At 45.4% G+C, this 17,342-nt stretch overlaps 1 protein-coding gene across 3 annotated transcripts in view; it reads left to right on the top strand.

Annotated features, from left to right (window-relative positions):
* LOC144768886 (dynein regulatory complex protein 11-like) overlaps positions 1-17,342 on the top strand; it is a 743,718-nt gene that overhangs the window by 207,185 nt on the left and 519,191 nt on the right. For all 3 annotated transcript variants that reach the window (XM_078652900.1, XM_078652898.1, XM_078652899.1), the window contains one exon: positions 14,568-14,643. In XM_078652900.1, the coding sequence (XP_078509026.1) occupies positions 14,568-14,643 (76 nt within the window). The remainder of the gene's footprint in view (positions 1-14,567; positions 14,644-17,342) is intronic.

Raw genomic sequence — 17,342 nt, forward strand, 5'->3', positions numbered from 1 at the left:
CTTGACCAAAAGTCAATAAAATCAAGGAAATGCTATCAATCAGCATGTCAATTCGAGGCAGTGTTTATGATAAGACTGTATATGAAAAGTAAGCTGCAACAGCCTCCAGGAGGAAGTCACTGTCCTCATCCGAAAACAGTTCAGCCATCCAATTTAAAAGATGAAAGGAACATACGTGATCTCCCAGCACCGGATCCTCTATAACCATCAGAGGACAGCTCGGTGGGTTTTCAAGAAAACTTCGTTCCAAGAAATTTTGCGCTGCCGACAATACATCCCAGGGACCCATTAGTCCATGCGCCACCGCCAAGGCCATAATCCTCTCGTCAGAACAAACCAACTCGTGAGCAATGACAGGACTCATCAGCTGATTAAAATCGACGTCAGAAGAAATCGGTCCGCAGAGACACAAATCAATGGCCCAAAGGAAATCACAGGTCAGGCAGCGAAATACAGGCTGGACACAGGTAAAATAGGAGAACCGAAAAGATAATCCAAACGCCGTGCTTAGAGTCGCCAACGGCAGTGTGCCATAATAATCAAGCATGCGGTTGCGAAACCGCGTCAGTAGCACTTGCGCGTGGTCTTGCACAGGAAGGGCATCCATATTTAAAAAGGCAGAAAACCACCAAAGCGCCAGCCGCTAATGCAAGGAAAAACGGGAATCCTCCAAACAAGGATGAAAAAATAGAATGGAAGAAGGCAGGGATGACTCCAAAAATCTTCTCAAAGGAAGTCACGAGACCACTGCTAACAACTTTAAAAAAATGTGCTAGGCCCGTTGTGGAGGATGCGTTAAAGATAGAACGAACCATGGCTCCGAAATGCAAAGGCAAATCAGTATTTAAAAGAGCCTGAACCTCCGTACGGGTGTTAGCAATGTGAAGCACGAAAGTTTCACGGGCCAAGCTCAAGGCCACCTCTTTCTGGGACAATAGAGCTCTTATTCTAGCCATGCCGCTGAATTCTGCTCCCAAGGTCGGTATCTGTGGCCAAATGGAAGACTCCCTATGTTCACGTGTGGGAGGATAAAGAACATTTCTGCAGCAAATAACTCGCTCACTTACTGTTACTATGAAAGCTATACCTTTAATTAACCCACAACAGTTTTCATTATTGAGCATTAAATAACTACCATTCTCTAACAATTTAAACGTGGGGATGATAGCAGGAACTGGCGTGCCCTGTAAAACGCAAGCCATATTCGGTCGGTCCTTGTTACATGAACCGTGTAACTGTATGTGTCTGCACATTAAAGAATGATCTGGCGTCTCAGTACACTCATCCCCTGTTAGATAAACCTCCTGTTCATCCTTGAAACATCTGTATGTGTATGGGAGTGACCAGACCTCATGAAGAAAACCGCTACCTAAGGGTTCAAAACGACCTATTGGCACATATTTCATACAATTTGAAAACTTATATAAAGCAAAAGGCAGTGTTATTAAACCGTGGATAAGCCACGTAGCAGCAGTGGCTTCTGCCACAGAAAAAGGTAAAGATTCCAACCTTTCAATATGTAGCATAGAAAAGGAAGCATCACGCATTGAAAGCAAGCGTTGTTTGTCTGTCAAATTAAACGGTGCAAATAAAGAGGAAACGTTCATGTATCCCCAGGGAACTTTACCCATTTTCAGAGTCTGAAGTGTCCATGCAAACTGCATGATTGACCGTAATTGATTTTGACCATGGTATAATACTGACACTTCATCATGCACAATATCAACAACAGACGACACAATATTATCTAATGTGTAAATTCTAGAGGAAAGCACGTTAATGCTATTGTCAACAACTGCAAGCACTTTCTCAAGATTCGCCTGATCAATAGCCCTAAGGCGTGAAGCAGCCTCAATCTGTGACAGTTTCCAAATTTCATTGTAAACCCCATATAACCACCTTTTCGACCTGCCACTAGCTGGGCCTTTAATGAAATCATTCAAATCCACGTCTGCATTCAGTTTGGAAAGGTGATACTTAACCGCAGGTAAAGTTGAATGTTTCAGCCAAGCTTGACACAACTTGCCCACAGAGTAAGAGGTGACAGTATGACTCAAATCAAACCGGGGATCAGATCTAACAGTCTTAAAACCGTCAGTTATATTTAAAAATCTTTTTTGGCAAGAATCTGCACTACGGTGCCAAAGCAGCCAACCCTTAGGATTCATACTGGAAATGTTAAAGGAGGAATTAAGAAGCAGAGCCTGTATATCTTTAATGGACAATTGAGTAAAATTACTCCAATCCTCATATTCCTCCAACTCCGGGAAAGACGGGGTGTTTAACCTTTTAGATGTAGCCAATCCAAAGCATGTGGTCTGGGAAATGGTTTCATTTAAAAACAACATATGATTCGGGATGAGACATGCACGGTGCAAAGCCTCAGTGCCTCGTACCTGCCAGTCCCTTGAACCCCAAACCGATTTAAGGTCTATTGTTTCCTTCCATAACTCATAGCCCCCAGTAACTAATTGATCTAGGAAGGCCTTCGAATACAACAATTTTGTATCGGTAAGTCTAACCTTGGACAGTGGCTGTTTGTGAAATTTAAAATAAAAGGATTCGGGATTGGACTGATTAAAGTCAGTGAAATAAGTATACTTTTTAAGAAACGTTTCTGAACTCCCTTGTGTAGGTGCCGGGCAATGTTCCCACTGAGTAAAATTAACAGCATCCCTTCGGGAAGATGTTTTGTGTAAGAAGTGATTGCCATAATGTTGGTAACAGAACAATTCACCATAATTAGCAGATTCTAAATATAAATCCTCAGCATCAAAAGCAGCATAGTATTTCAAATCAGAAAACAAACTTTCCACAGCATTAACATCCCAATCATCAGACCGAATGTTTTGTTTCACCACATCCCCCATATTCACTCTTAGTACATTAGGAACATTAACGACTTCCGTTGGGCCATGAATCTGAAAACGAACTGCATCCCACGCGATTCCATCCAGAACAGGCCATGCTGTGATGTTAACCAAAGTCAAGTCTCTTTTTAATCTGTGTGTAGAATGTGAAGAGGAAAGTGGGGCCAAAGTTCCATTCAAATGAGTAATGCATGTTCTTTCCTCGACATAATGTCCATTGATGATTCGAAAAAAATAAAACACAAAACCAACTGACATGAAAAGGTAAATCGAAACAAGGACTAGCCAAATGTAAGTCCAAGGTGGTATTAAAAAATGTTTCTTAAACAGGCTTGCATAAACCGCAACTCGAGAGGGTTCCTTTGAGGTAAGAGAAACAGAGTCAAAAGAAAATCTGGATTCTGTGGCTAAACGTGTTTGCAGGTCAGGTATGGACAAATCAGTGGGATAGGCATAGTCTGTCTCATCAATGTTAGTTCCCGGTAAATTATTTAATAAAGGACTGGAAACAGCAGGTAATTCGATGGCCACTTCAGGTTCAATATTAGAAGCAGTGGGCATAATTGAATTTCTCACAATGGAAGGACAGGAAACAGCTGGTGTCATGCTAAGAAGAATCGGCCACTCTGTGTATCTTGACATTGTCAATAGAAATAAACCTGTTTTCCTTACGACCTGGAAGTGGTGGTAAAATGACTGTTCTTGTGCCCTTCACTCCAAGCACTGGGACTGGAGCTCGATAGGAGGGACCAAACTCTTTCTTGTTGTCGATCTTCTCTCGAACCAGTTCTCCAACTTGGGGTAGCCAGCCAACTACCGGGATCTGCAACGCATCATCCGATGTGGAGGGCAAATGTTCCTTTGCAAGACTGTCTCTGGTCTTTTGTAGATTCTGTAAAACATTGCAATGTTCATCTGCGTCAAAGGAAGTGGCGCGAACCACAGAGTCTAGACCGTCAAGGTCAGGGACGTACATCTTGATGCCAAAGAGCATTTCGTATGGGGTCCGCCCACCCAGAGACCTTCTAGGGAGATTATTAAGAGCACGCTGCACGCCATAGAGGTGAGCCAGCCAGTTTCTGCCAGTGCCTATAACTCGGGCTGTCAAAGATTGCTTTAAATCACGGTTCATTCGTTCAACTACACTATTACCCTCAGGTCTGTAGGGTGACGAAAACTTGACTTGGACCCCCATCGAAGTCATGGCATCCTTATACGCCTTAGAGGCGAAAGCCGGACCCTGATCCGAATGGAAGGTACCACAGGCAAAAATCCCTATAAAGATACGCAAATCTCTAATGACAGTCCGTGAATCAGCGCTGCGATGTGGCCATACCCACACAAAGCGTGTGCATGAGTCAACTGCTACTAAGATGTACTTATATGCAGTATCAGATGAAAAAGGACCGCAGTGATCTAAATAAACACAGCCTAGCGGTTTATTAGAAATGTACAACTGAGTCTGTGGCGGACGCGTAGCAGTGGAAGGTTTAATCTGCTGGCATATGTCACACAGAAGGACATAATCACGCGTCTGTTTGTACAGTCCCCGCCACCAGAAACGTAGTTGTAATTGAGTTACAGTGGCCGAGACGCCCGCATGCGCAGACGCCACACCTTCATGAGCCGCTGTAATCAAGTCTGCTCTGCGATCCGAGTTGGGAATCAGCCGTTCCCCAACATCAGGAATTGTCACAAAAGGAACATTTTCGGGACTTAAGTGGTATATATACTTCGAAGGGAATCCCGCAGGATGTTTACTTCCCTTCTCAGAGGCAGCAATCGCTGCCAAGATGTCGCCATCAATCTTGGTTTTAGACCTAGTAACTGCTGCAACTAAGTATGTAGATACTGCTGATTTCGCTGCTTCATCAGCAAGCGAGTTGCCAACAGCGTGAACTCCTACGCGCTGATGACCGAGAGTATGAATAACAAAAACGAGTGGCAACTTAGCCTTAAGCTCTGCCACTCGAACCCAGATCATTTTATGTTTTATTGTGCTACCCTTCGAATCATGAAAATCATTTTGAATCCAAAAGAACAAGTTTTCATTGTAAGACTGGACACAGTAGTAAGAATCACTTACAATTAGAGTAGTAACACTTGGATCTGCGTACTCTAACGCTAGTAATAGAGCACGAAGCTCTGCCAATTGTGCGGTGCAATCGCCCAGGGGCATCGTGTGCACTTCCCTGGAAATGAACTCATCATTCAACATAGCACCGACCACAATGGCGCATGCGGAAACGTAGGCATGTTTAGAGCCATGCGCAACCTGCGCCGACCCATCAGTGTAAATGATGCAATGGAAGTCCTCCAAAGGTCGCATAGCCAGAGGAGCAGGATGAACGAATTCATACTGCAAGTACTCTTGCGACCGTAAGGAGGCGTCAAAAATAAACATGACATCCGTGGATGACAATGACGCAGCCCACTGAATCCACCGAGGGTGCAAAGCTTTTGAATTTGGCACACTGGCTTTCGTGACCGCCTCCAAGTGAGGACAGGGTGTTACCACTAGCATGCGTTTCCCCTGAGACAGTGCTCGTTCCTTAAGAATTGCCATCTGTACAGCAGTTAAAACCTTTTCCACTGTGGGAAACCGCAACTCAGCCGAAGTGTACAAGTGTGACTTGTAAGCAATAGGTACTGTGTCACCTTCATTAAAAGTGAGGTATGTGAAACCCACCGTCCCAGGAATTATTCTTATTACCAGGTTGGTGTGGTTATCACGAGTCAGTAAATATTTAGAAGCGAGCAGATCAGCCTGCAAGGATTGCAAAATGGCTGAATGCTCAGGCAGCCAGCATGATTTTGAGAAAGTTGGTTGTATCAAAGCATACAAAGGCTTGATACGCTGGGCATATTCCGGAATGTAAGTTCTGCCGAAATTCAAAAAACCCAGCAAAGACTGTAATTTTTTCAGTGTTGTAGGAGCGCGCAATTGTGCGCATTTCTCCAAGAAGTGAGGAGCCAAACCTCTACCTTCATTGTTCAGCTCATAGCCGAGGAACAACACCGTGTGTTCTGCAATGTGCGATTTTGCAAAATTAAATTTGTAACCCATATCAGCAAAGGTACAAATTATGGAATTCACTCGACACAGGTGCATCCAAATCTCGTCGTCTGTGAGATAAATATCATCTACATAAGAACATGCATCTGGATCGATTCCCTCCAACAGAGTGACTATTCTGGAGGTGAAGACTCCAGGACTATTTTTGTAGCCCATTGGGAGTCGCCGGAAGCGTTTTTGCACCCCAGCGGACGTAAAACTTGTCCACTGGGAGCTAAAGTCATCCAGTCTGTGGGCATAAAAACCATTGGAAATGTCAAGCGTTGTCTTGAAACGCTTACGCACTAGACTATCCACTAGGGCAGAGCCGTGAGTATTCTGTACTGCACAGTTACGGCAATGCGAGTTCAAATGCCGGTAATCCAATACCAAACGATATGATCCGTCAGGTTTGGTCACAGTAAAAAGGGGATTATTCATTGGTGACACACACGTTTCAATAACACCCTGATATTCCAATTGTTCAAGGATTTCTGCGACGGCTGCTTTAGCTTCACGCCGTATGGGATATTGAGGCTGAGGCTGCGGCTCAGACCGCAAAGGAATTTCGTGGCAAGGGGACAATTTGTCCCAACCACATTGGTTGCGGTAGAGAGCCGGTGCAAGAGCCCGAGCCCACTCTTCTGCAAAATGCTGCGCATGCTCAGTCGAGACAGTGTGCGCGAAACTGGGAAGGATTACCTCCTCCCCTCGCGGCGCTGCGAGCACAAAAGGTGGGGGCCAGTCAGCCTCGGAAAGCAAAATGTCGTACGTAGACGAAAGGTTCTCCCAAAACACCCCTCTGACAGTACGCTGTATGTCACCTTCAATTAACAGGACAATTTCAAAAAGTCTTTCAGGGGGAGCTAATCTCGTATCGGCTGTTTCTATTACAACAAACACTTCAGTCGCTGTCACCCTCAGTAGTGGACGGAGCGCCTCTCTGACTATGGTAATCTCCGCCGCGCTGTCTAGCAAGGTCAGAGCCCACGTCAGATTCCGAAGCCGCGTTCTCACTATCTGTGGCATATCTATGCGCTGTTAAGGCTGCGACTTTCTTTTTCGCAAACTGCGGACGCTTAGGCGTAGAATCCTCCTGCTTCACTGCGCCGTCCGTCTGGCGGGACTGACCACGTCCTTGTTGGCCACCACGTCCACGTCCACCCCCTCCTCCTCCACCGGTCTTCGGGGCCGATGTTTCCTGAAAGGAACGAGGAGAGCGTTGATCAGAACCCTGAAATCGATCAGGTGATTTAATCATCGCGCGATCGCGCAAATCATAAACTTTTTCTGTTGGCGCAGGCGCTTGTACTGCAGGAAAAGAATCCTGAGTCTGTGTATTCTTCTTCCCCTGTGTCTGTTTCTTAGGCCAATTTTGTTTTTTGGACTTGGGCTGGACATCTGTCACTGCAGATTGTCCCTGAGGTTGTTTTTTCTCCTTTACTGGAAAATATTTCAGACCTCTACTTGTGCGGCCAATTGTCTTATAAGCGGCCACCACAATCTTTGCTAACTGGCGGGGTTTGTCGGCATCGGGCAGAGCAGCCAAAGCATTCGACACCTGAAAGTTAACTGCATCTCCTTTAACATTGGAGAGAATGAGATCACTTACAATCTCAAAAGAACCACACAGGCGCATACCCAATTCAACCGCTGCCTCCGGGCCGTGATCATTCTGAACACGTCTAATGATTTCAGGCAGGGCAGTCATAGACGGGGTGCCGAAGCACCTTGTATAAACCGCCGCAAATGTTTTTCCCCAGCTTTCACAGTCAACAAGTTCAGGAGTTATATCCTTCGGTAGAGTAATCGTTAACATTCTATGTTTATCAGCAGGAGTAGAATTCGGAAAAACCGCCTCCAGTTGATCAAACTTCTCTGCTAGCCAGAATGGGAAGTCATCGTTGTCAACTGGACGCGCACCAAAAACCGAATTAACCATCACTGGATTGAGACGCATTCCGCCTCGATCCACGGGAGCGGCCGCACCCCCCTGGGGACCACCAGGAAGATGTCGACCGATGTATTGCACTAAAGCACGAATCACGGAAATGGAAACAACATGTAGCCTGCGAATTTCTGCTAGGGTACAAGCCCCGTGATTCGGGTGCGGGGTAAAGCCACCCAACGCAGGCCAATTCGTACCTGGAATTGAGAGCGGACCTAACCTCGCTGCGGACAAAGAGTGGGGGAGGGCGCCATCAAACCAAACTCGATGCTGCCAATGATCAATAGGTATTTCCAATGCCCTGTACGGCGTATACTCAGCCGGGACATCCGAGGCGGTGTAGGAGTGGAACAAACCAGAATTAGCGTCCACAGCCGGAAACGTAACCCAAGAGTAAAACAACTCGTAAGGAAACGCCGGATCTGCACATACCACGAAAATCACAGCCATCCCATCTACTGGGACCTGGTACGTCTGAAGATGGTTGCGAACCGCTACGCGACTATGCTGCGCAATAGCCACCGCCGCCATGACAACACTGGAAACAAGAAAACACAAAGAATACTTTGTAGCACAACTGGGTAGTAATTCAAAGAAACCGTTTAAGAAAGAATCAAGCTTGAATAAAGACCTATTTCAAAAAATAGGTAGGTTTCACCGACACCCCGTTTACCGGAAACGGATGTGAAGGGGTTAAGGCATGAACGATAAACTACTCGAGTGTCATGATATAAGACCACCGAAACCGTTGGGCGCCATGTCGCAGGGTTTCTGTACTCACACAGAACTGTGCACAGAGGAGTGGAACCTCGGCAAATTAGGGTGTCCCAAAACTTACCTTAGCAACCAACTCACCCCTTACCGAGCTAGCTACAGTGTCTCATTGGACATATCAAACTTCCAATGTTTAGACAAACCAGAACATGAACTTACAGTACCTCAGGGTACGTGGGACTCATGAACACTCTTTCGTTATATTATCATTACAAACCAGAACATGGAGTAAAGAAGACACATGTGCATTTGAAATGTTTATTTACTAATGCCGTCTTCTCAGGCGCAGTATCTTAGATAATACAAGTATACTTATTATCAGTAGCAAAATTATCAGCATAGTTACTAAGACATAAAAAGCGAATGGTGACAGCATGTTAACATGCTGTAATGAATAAGAGTTAACAACACTTATATCTCACCCTCCCTAACACATATATTATATTATTCGCTAAGAAGGTCTCTTTGGGTTGTTTTAGGGCGGGCCCATACCTTAGTGTCCTAGCATGAAGGAATCACATCAGCATACACCAGCTCTCTCTGCATGTGCACCGCATCAAGTGTGTTAACAATTCTCGTGCAAAGCAATATCAATCCCGCCTCAAGCCCAAGTTGGCAAAGGCTGCACTTGTGTTATGACTATGAAGGCGTGGAGATCAGACCTCATAACAATTCCATATCGTGTTGCTCCTGAAACTTCAGCACTCTCCGTGCAGACATGGTTTATTAAACAAAACTGATATCAGAGCAATAACATATTATTCTCACATACACCACGGCAAACCACTAGGTTGAAAGCTAAGTCAACAATTAAGGGTCGTGTGCAGAAGTTGCAAGAAAGGAAAAATGGCGTTTAAATCTCAAATGTACCTATGCTAACTTAACACGATATAAGGATATATAGGAGCTATATAACAGTTTTAAAACTGTTTTGTCCAGGTGATGTGACCAACCCTGGCCATCTGCTATTAGGACCCCTAAATATGTAAACTCCCTAACCACCTCTAGCTTAGTATTATTCAAGGATACCCTAGCGTGGGCTTTGTGGCACGGGGAAAAGACCATTAACTTCGTCTTGCCCACATTTACTTCAAGACCGTGCTCTTTACAAAAATCATCAAATGTATTTAGGGCACGCTGTAAGCCCGCAGGAGTCTTTGACATAATTAGGGTGTCGTCAGCGAACATCAGGATCGGGACCCTGACGCCCGCTAGCGAAGGAGCATCCACACCGACATCTAACAACCTCCCCATGATCCCATTAATAAATAGTGAAAAAAGTAGGGGTGCCATTGCACAGCCTTGGCGGACCCCCCTTTCTACCGGGAAATCTGGTGTTGACTCACCGTTCCCACCCCACTGAACTCTAGCAAAATTACATTCATGCAATCGCATGATTAGAGTAAGGAGTTCAGCTGGAATGCCTAGTTTGTGTAAAACCATCCATAGCTTGCACCTTGGGACCAAATCAAAGGCTGCACGCAAGTCGACAAATGCAACATACAGGCAGCCTTTGCCAAGCAATACCGTCCTCCACCGCAAAATGGTGAAGCGAAAGACTTGGTTGATTGTGCTGGTGGCCCGCCTAAATCCCGCTTGGTAGGGGGAAAGAGCATTGTTATTGTCCACCCAGTCCATAAGCTGATTTACAACCATTTTCCCCACAACTTTTTGTATAGTAGCAATCAAGCTTATTGGCCTATAATTAGCCGGGAGAGACCGGTCTCCTTTTTTGTAGATGGGTATGATAACGGCACCTTGCCACAGCTCAGGGACCACCCCTCCCTTGGCAATGGCATTACCCAATAAAAAGACATACCTCGCCCATCTCTTCATGTCTTGTTTAAAGACATCCGAGGGTATCCCATCTAACCCTGGTGCCCTCCCACCTTGGACTGAGCAAATTGCTATTTCAACTTCCTTAAGGGAGAACAGGTTGTCAATAGCAAAGACTGGCAATATCACCTCCCCTATCCCGACCTTCTTTACTTCTGCATATTGTGGTCTAAAGTACTCTACCCAGGCTTCTTCAGCTACATTATTATCAGGCCTATCGGGGGTACCGCCTCTACCCCACTTTATAATCTTCCAAAAAAGCCTGGAATCCTTACTACTGGAAGCCTCTTTCAACTCTACCCAGTGCTCTTCATCCCATTTCCTCTTAGCTTATGAAATGCTTGTTTTATACAGTTTCCTGGCTGCACTAATTGCAGCCCTATCTCTATCTCTGATAGCACGGCCCAATGCCAATCTTGCTGAACTACAATCACGATTAAACCACCTGGCCACTTTAGGAGGTTTTTTCCCTTTGGTGCTTTGTGATTGCATAAAGTGCGGTTTTAGGAGACAGAAAAAGTTGTTGTGAATATCTGTAATATCCCTGGAACCAGGGATTGTGGGTTTTGCCACTTCCATAGAAGTAAGAGCCTTATCCACCTCAACATTAATAAAGGTCATTGTTTCTTCATTTGCTAGTACCCTTGGCCATTTCAGCCTTCGCATATCGTTGGCCATAACTGGGATTTGGTCATTTCTTGTGAGCGTGTTTTGGGGCCCAACATTCCACCATTTGTGGGTCACACAAAGGGGATTGTGATCGCTTTCCAATCTAACCTTGATAACCATATCATGAACCCCCCGCCAGAGTGAAAGACTACATATTACATAATCTATTCTACTCCTACTATGACCATTATCAAATGTACAAGCACCCTCTTTGTCCCCTGCTGTCCTTCCATTTAGGGATCTTAACCCATGCTCCATACACATGGCGTTTAGTAGCAGTATGTCCTTTGTCCACCGCTTGACTGGACTTAAACACAAAGATGGTACTCCCCAGAGCATGTCCTCATCATGACCTAGGGGGTCATTTGTACTCTCAAGTGGCTCGAAGGTCCTATTTAAATCCCCAGCTACTATTACTCTGTTGCCTAGTGACTTAGTTTCTAAAAAAAACGGACAATGCCTCTAAGATGGAAGAACTCCCTGAGTTGGTACCTCTTGCATAGATGTTATACAGATCGATCACACCCCACCTTTCAGAGGATAGTCTTAACATTTGTATGTCACTAAGGCCCAAATCCAACATTTTAATAGAAATACCCAGGTCCTGCTTTATCCATACTGTAAGCCCTCCCATTGGCCGGCCCCTAGCCCCTCTAGATGCAGGAATTGAACAATTTAAGTACCCTCGAATTTGCATTAAGGGTAGTCATATTTAAAAGAACTTTGAGACATTTAAATAAAACATTCACCTATACCTTGGATCCAGGGCGTAGCAAAAAAGCATATTGATTAGTGTCATTGATTATAGCTTTAACCACCTGTCAATTTTTGTGAAAGGTGTGACACTCCCACATTAAACTTAAAATCTGGGCCATTATTACATACAGTGCCCCCGTTTCCTGAGCTCCCCATGCACAGTAGTCATATAGAAGAGAGTGCAGATGCTTGTGTACCCTCTCTTCTGTAATACAGATAGCACCAGGTCACGTATAGTGTCGGTGCTTTTCTAAAGGGGTGTTCCTTTATTTGCATGGGGATGTGTACACATTTAAATGAAGAAATCACTTTGCCTCTGCACCAGTGCTGTATTATGAACCCTTGCGCATAGGTAAAGAAGCTGTCATGTGGGCCACTTACTGTGCCTCACAATAAGGCGATACAAAAGCTGATGATGGACGGAGCGTTTGAGCAAATCAAACACTCACCCCCAGTCAACTGATCTGGGTTTAATCCATCACCATTCTTTAGCTCACTCTGCCACCCCAGTTCAGACATGGCCATATACAAATCTGTGTGACCCTGTGCCTCATGGGAACAGTCCAGCCCGAACTGCCAAGCCATGTCTTCCCAGGACCGGAAACAAGCATCCTGGGACTGGTTTCGGATTCATAATCCTCATCAGGCAGGCTATCTTGAATCCAGTGAGCAAGGGACTCATGTCTGAGCATACCCTGCCAAACCTAGGGCGAACAAAGCGATACAAAAGGGGATGATGGACGGAGCGTTTGAGCAAATCAAACATTCACCCCCAGTCAACTGATCTGGGTTTAATCCATCACCATTCTTTAGCTCACTCAGCCACCCCAGTTCAGACATGGCCATATACAAATCTGTCTGACCCTGTGCCTCATGGGAACAGTCCAGCCCGAACTGCCAAGCCATGTCTTCCCTGGACCGGAAACAAGCATCCTGGGACCGGTTTCGGATTCATAATCCTCATCAGCCAGGCTATCTTGAATCCAGTGAGCAAGGGACTCACGTCTGAGCATACCCTGCCAAACTTAGGGCGAACAAAGCGATAAAAAAGGGGATGATGGACGAAGCGTTTGAGCAAATCAAGCACTCACCCCCAGTCAACTGATCTGGGTTTAATCCATCACCATTCTTTAGCTCACTCAGCCACCCCAGTTCAGACATGGCCATATGCAAATCAGTCTGACCCTGTGCCTCATGGGAACAGTCCAGCCCGAACTGCCAAACCATGTCTTCCCTGGACCGTAAACAAGCATCCTGGGACCGGTTTCGGATTCATAATCCTCATCAGCCAGGCTATCGTGATTCCAGTGGCCAAGTGAGCAAGGGACTCACGTCTGAGCATACCCTGCCAAACTTAGGGCGAACAAAGCGATACAAAAGGGGATGATGGACGGAGCGTTTGAGCAAATCAAACACTCACCCACAGTCAACTGATCTGGGTTTAATCCATCACCATTCTTTAGCTCACTCAGCCACCCCAGTTCAGACATGTGCAAATCAGTCTGACCCTGTGCCTCATGGGAACAATAAGGTGGTACACAATCGGTGCGGCCCTGAGGGGTTAAAAAGGGATCCCATGGACCCCCCCAGACGTCCCCATGCAGATGGGTAAATTTTGTCACTGCACCCGCTTGCAGGGGTATCAGTCCTCCTTTGAAGTGCAGGTGGATACTGCCTGCACATTAAAAGACGAAATGGCAGCTTCAAGCCGCTACTCCGTTTTTCACTAATGCATTGCTCCCAAAGGAGTGCGAGCATGTGGCTGCCCAGGGGGTAGTGCATTTATTTTAATAAGGCACACTGTCCCCGTTTGTGCCTGATACACCTGTCTAAAGCTGAGCTGTGGTGCAAATACAGACAGTGTGCCCTATTTAATAATTCACGCCCTGGAGTCTGATGATTTTGTAAATTAAGATTCGAGCTTATGCAAGTGCGTAGGTGTTACACTGGTGTGGGTACTGTTAACATCTCTGTAGCTATGTTACCGTAAAGACTGTCTCCAGGGTCCATGTGGAGCTGGAGTTGAGGGGGGATCTCCATTCTCTGTAGCCCTCAAGTTCATAGGCAAACTTGTGTCTGTGGTGCTGATGCTTTATGGATTGATGCTCTCTGGTCTCTACAGAATTTTATTTATGGATTATTGTATTACCTAACATAGTTTGTGTGAAGCTGATGTGTGGCATGTCTCCTGACAATATAATTGTAAAATCCAGGGTCTAAAACGGGTCTAAAACGACACCAAGTACACTAACTCGGTGGAAGCCATTCATAACTATCTTTCATCCATGAACATAAAAGGTATTAGAGTGGAAGGTGTCTGAGTTTTATTAGAGTGTACGATGTCTGGAATGTGTCTCAACTCAAGATGAAACTCCATTGTCTGTTACTGATCAAGTGTCTGAGGTCCCTGGAGCTGTGATTCACTAGAGGTTGTGTCTTGGTTTTATAGCTGCTGTGATGCGGTGAAGGCTGCCTTAGGTCTCATTACCAAGGTGGTTGATTTTATGCATTGCATTAGGTTTCTATAGTAACACATGCTTGAACTGATATCCAAAGGCGAGCCCAGTTAACAACAAGACACATTCCCACCTTTATTCATTTACCCGGTTCCCTTGGTTCAGAATTGAAACAAATTAACGAGTGGTTCTTTGTCTTCCAGGAGGAAGATCCTGGCCTGCTCCTTGCTCCGTCTCAATTTATCCCAGACATACAGAACGGACAGAAGATCTACAAGAGTAAGTACATATGTACAGCCCAGGCACTGCCTGTAGAAGACCATGACCAAGGGTTTATAGAGGGATGGACAGCGGAGGATTGATGAAGGAGCTAGAGGTTTAGTTGTGTTTCCTAATCTAACCCCGTGATTTGGTGGTGCACTTACTCCGCAACCATTTCTATTGTTGCTGTGTTGGACCCTGACACTTTTATGCATTTACTGGTTCTGTGTGTGATGTATTCATATGTGTTGAGTTTGACTAAGTTTGTCTTTGAGTGAATGCTTGATTTCACTGTGCACCCCTTTCGGTGCTTGTTGACTTTGACAATGATCCCTTTCAGAGGATGCTGTTCTTCCCTTTTGTTACATCATTGAGTGGGTGCTTTGTTTCAAAATGGGACTGTTCCACTGGGTGCTGATTGTGTTTGTGATACTTCAAGTTGGTGAGGGTCACCACATGCATGAAATTGAAGTGGTCACTTAATTGTGTGGGACGTACAATGGGTACTGTCTTTCCAAATGTGACTTGTCATTGGGTGTTGTCTTTTCACCTTGTGATCTATGGACTGAGCAGAGAGGCTGCCTGCTATGAGGTGGTACTGATAGGTACTTGGAACAAAGTTCAGAGAGTCACAATTGTGCAAAGTGGACTGTACTAAACATTGCTCGCCAAACAAATAGGTAATTTAGCGACATGAAATAGCACTTTTCTAATTTGATTACCAAATAGGGAATTCTGAAAGAACTGTCCAATTCTCAAATTGTGAATGATCGCAAATCAATAATTTTTCACTTGCGAACTAACACCAAGTGGGAGCAAGTTCTAACCAGGTGCAAAACATAAAAGAAGGACCAGAACGGTTTTTTCATCCAAGGTAGGTGCACTATATGTGAGGGCCATAAGGATGAGGCTATTGACATTTCAGCTGAGAAGGAGCCAAAAATAATGTTTATGGTATCGCAATATCTGATCCCACAGAGCAGTAAGTCTTTAATAAGTACATGCTCAGTTGCCAGGTCATCCTGGCACTGACTGATGTGCTAGATCTATTAATAGGCCCAAACCCCCATAGGAGCATGGTTATACCCACACATGTGTGGGCCTTATGATCACTGCACCACCTAGCCTCTGGCAGTGGTCAGGGGATTGTAGGAACAGCAGGGATGGTGTCATGGAGTGCACTGCCTTTTTGTACTGACCTAGTTGCAGTGATATCAAGAATATCCAATCACATCTCCTTTCCAAATACAGCTACAAAAATGCAATAGGCCATGGTGCAATTCTATAGAACTGCACATTTTCCTCAAGTGATTGGATGCGTAGATTGCACAGATGTCCTGAACTCCCCTCCCTCTGCCTCAGAATACCTCTTCTGCAGCCGGAAAATCTAATACTCCTTACACATAACAATTGTGTGTAATGCTACATATTTGACCACAGACCTTATGGATAGATAGCCTGGGAGTACCCTTGATAGATGTTCCACCACTGAGGACTGTACAACGGGATGGCCAGAGGGGACTTTGGCGACATCTGCCTATTGGGTAGCCATTTATGTAAAGCATTTATACGGCTTCCAGGTATGATGTTGTCATGTTCTTTGCTCAGGTAATCACAGGACAAAGGTGAAGGTTGCAGTTGTTTATTCTATTGTACAGGTCTTACCCTCATGCTTCTACACTTGTGCACGTCTGCCCACTGCGATGTCCCTCTCTTGAATGCCCACTCCCACACCCTTGACCGGATGTGGTGTCCGGTTCCCCAGTGTCCACTTCAGGACCTGCAGGGTCCTAGTGCCCTGCCCTCAGGTCACTTCATCTCCGCCCTTTGTCACAAAGACGTGACAAGAAAATGAAACACAGAGATTTGTAGATAGGGATAGAGCAAGATGCAAAGTCTGCCTTGACACCGGTCAGTGTGCCGCTCATCATCACATTTCTTTTATTAGTCTCTTTGGACGGCTGCACTCTCTTCTCGGGCGCGCTTCCGTCTGTTGTTCTTCTGCTGGCCCTTGCTCTTCTTGTTCTGCTGTTCCTTCGTCCTGGTCCTCCCCTTTTTTAGTTCTTTGAAGTGTGAACTGTTTCGTGTTATCCGCTGATGTTCCGAGCCAGCTGTGATCATCGGTCCCTTTATTTTTGTCACTAGTTGCGGGTCTTTTGAGAATAAACTGTCAAATTTCCTTTGTTTTCTCTGCCGCACTATCACCGTATCTCCTTCTTTTAGGTCTGGCACGCTGGCGTGTCGCTTGGCGTCTGCATACCTTTTCATTTTGTCTTTTGCCTCTTTGCCTTTTTCTGCAATATCGCTGCGATCGGGTGCTATGCCTGCCTCTATTTGTGGTAGCCTCGTTCTGCTCGTTCTTCCTAACACTAGCTCTGCTGGGCATCTTTCTGTGGAGTTATGAGGTGTGTTTCTGTAATCCCGTAGAACTTGGCACAAAGCTTGACCAAGTGATATCTGCTCCAATCTTGCCCTCTGAACGGCCTTTTTGATGTTTCCCATGAATCTCTCTACCATTTCATTTAATTGAGGCCACAGCGGAGTTATCTTCCGGTGGTTTATCCCCAGGTAGGTCATGAACCTGTGGAAATCTTCCCCCGAGAATGGAGGACCATTGTCCGTTTTTAGTGTTTCTGGTGAACCCCATGCTGCAAATATCTCATCCAATATTGGTAGTGTCGCTGTTGCTGATGTTGATGTGACGTGGCATACTATTG

The sequence above is a fragment of the Lissotriton helveticus genome, chromosome 7, assembly GCF_964261635.1.
Source record: "Lissotriton helveticus chromosome 7, aLisHel1.1, whole genome shotgun sequence".
Lineage (NCBI taxonomy): Eukaryota > Metazoa > Chordata > Amphibia > Caudata > Salamandridae > Lissotriton > Lissotriton helveticus.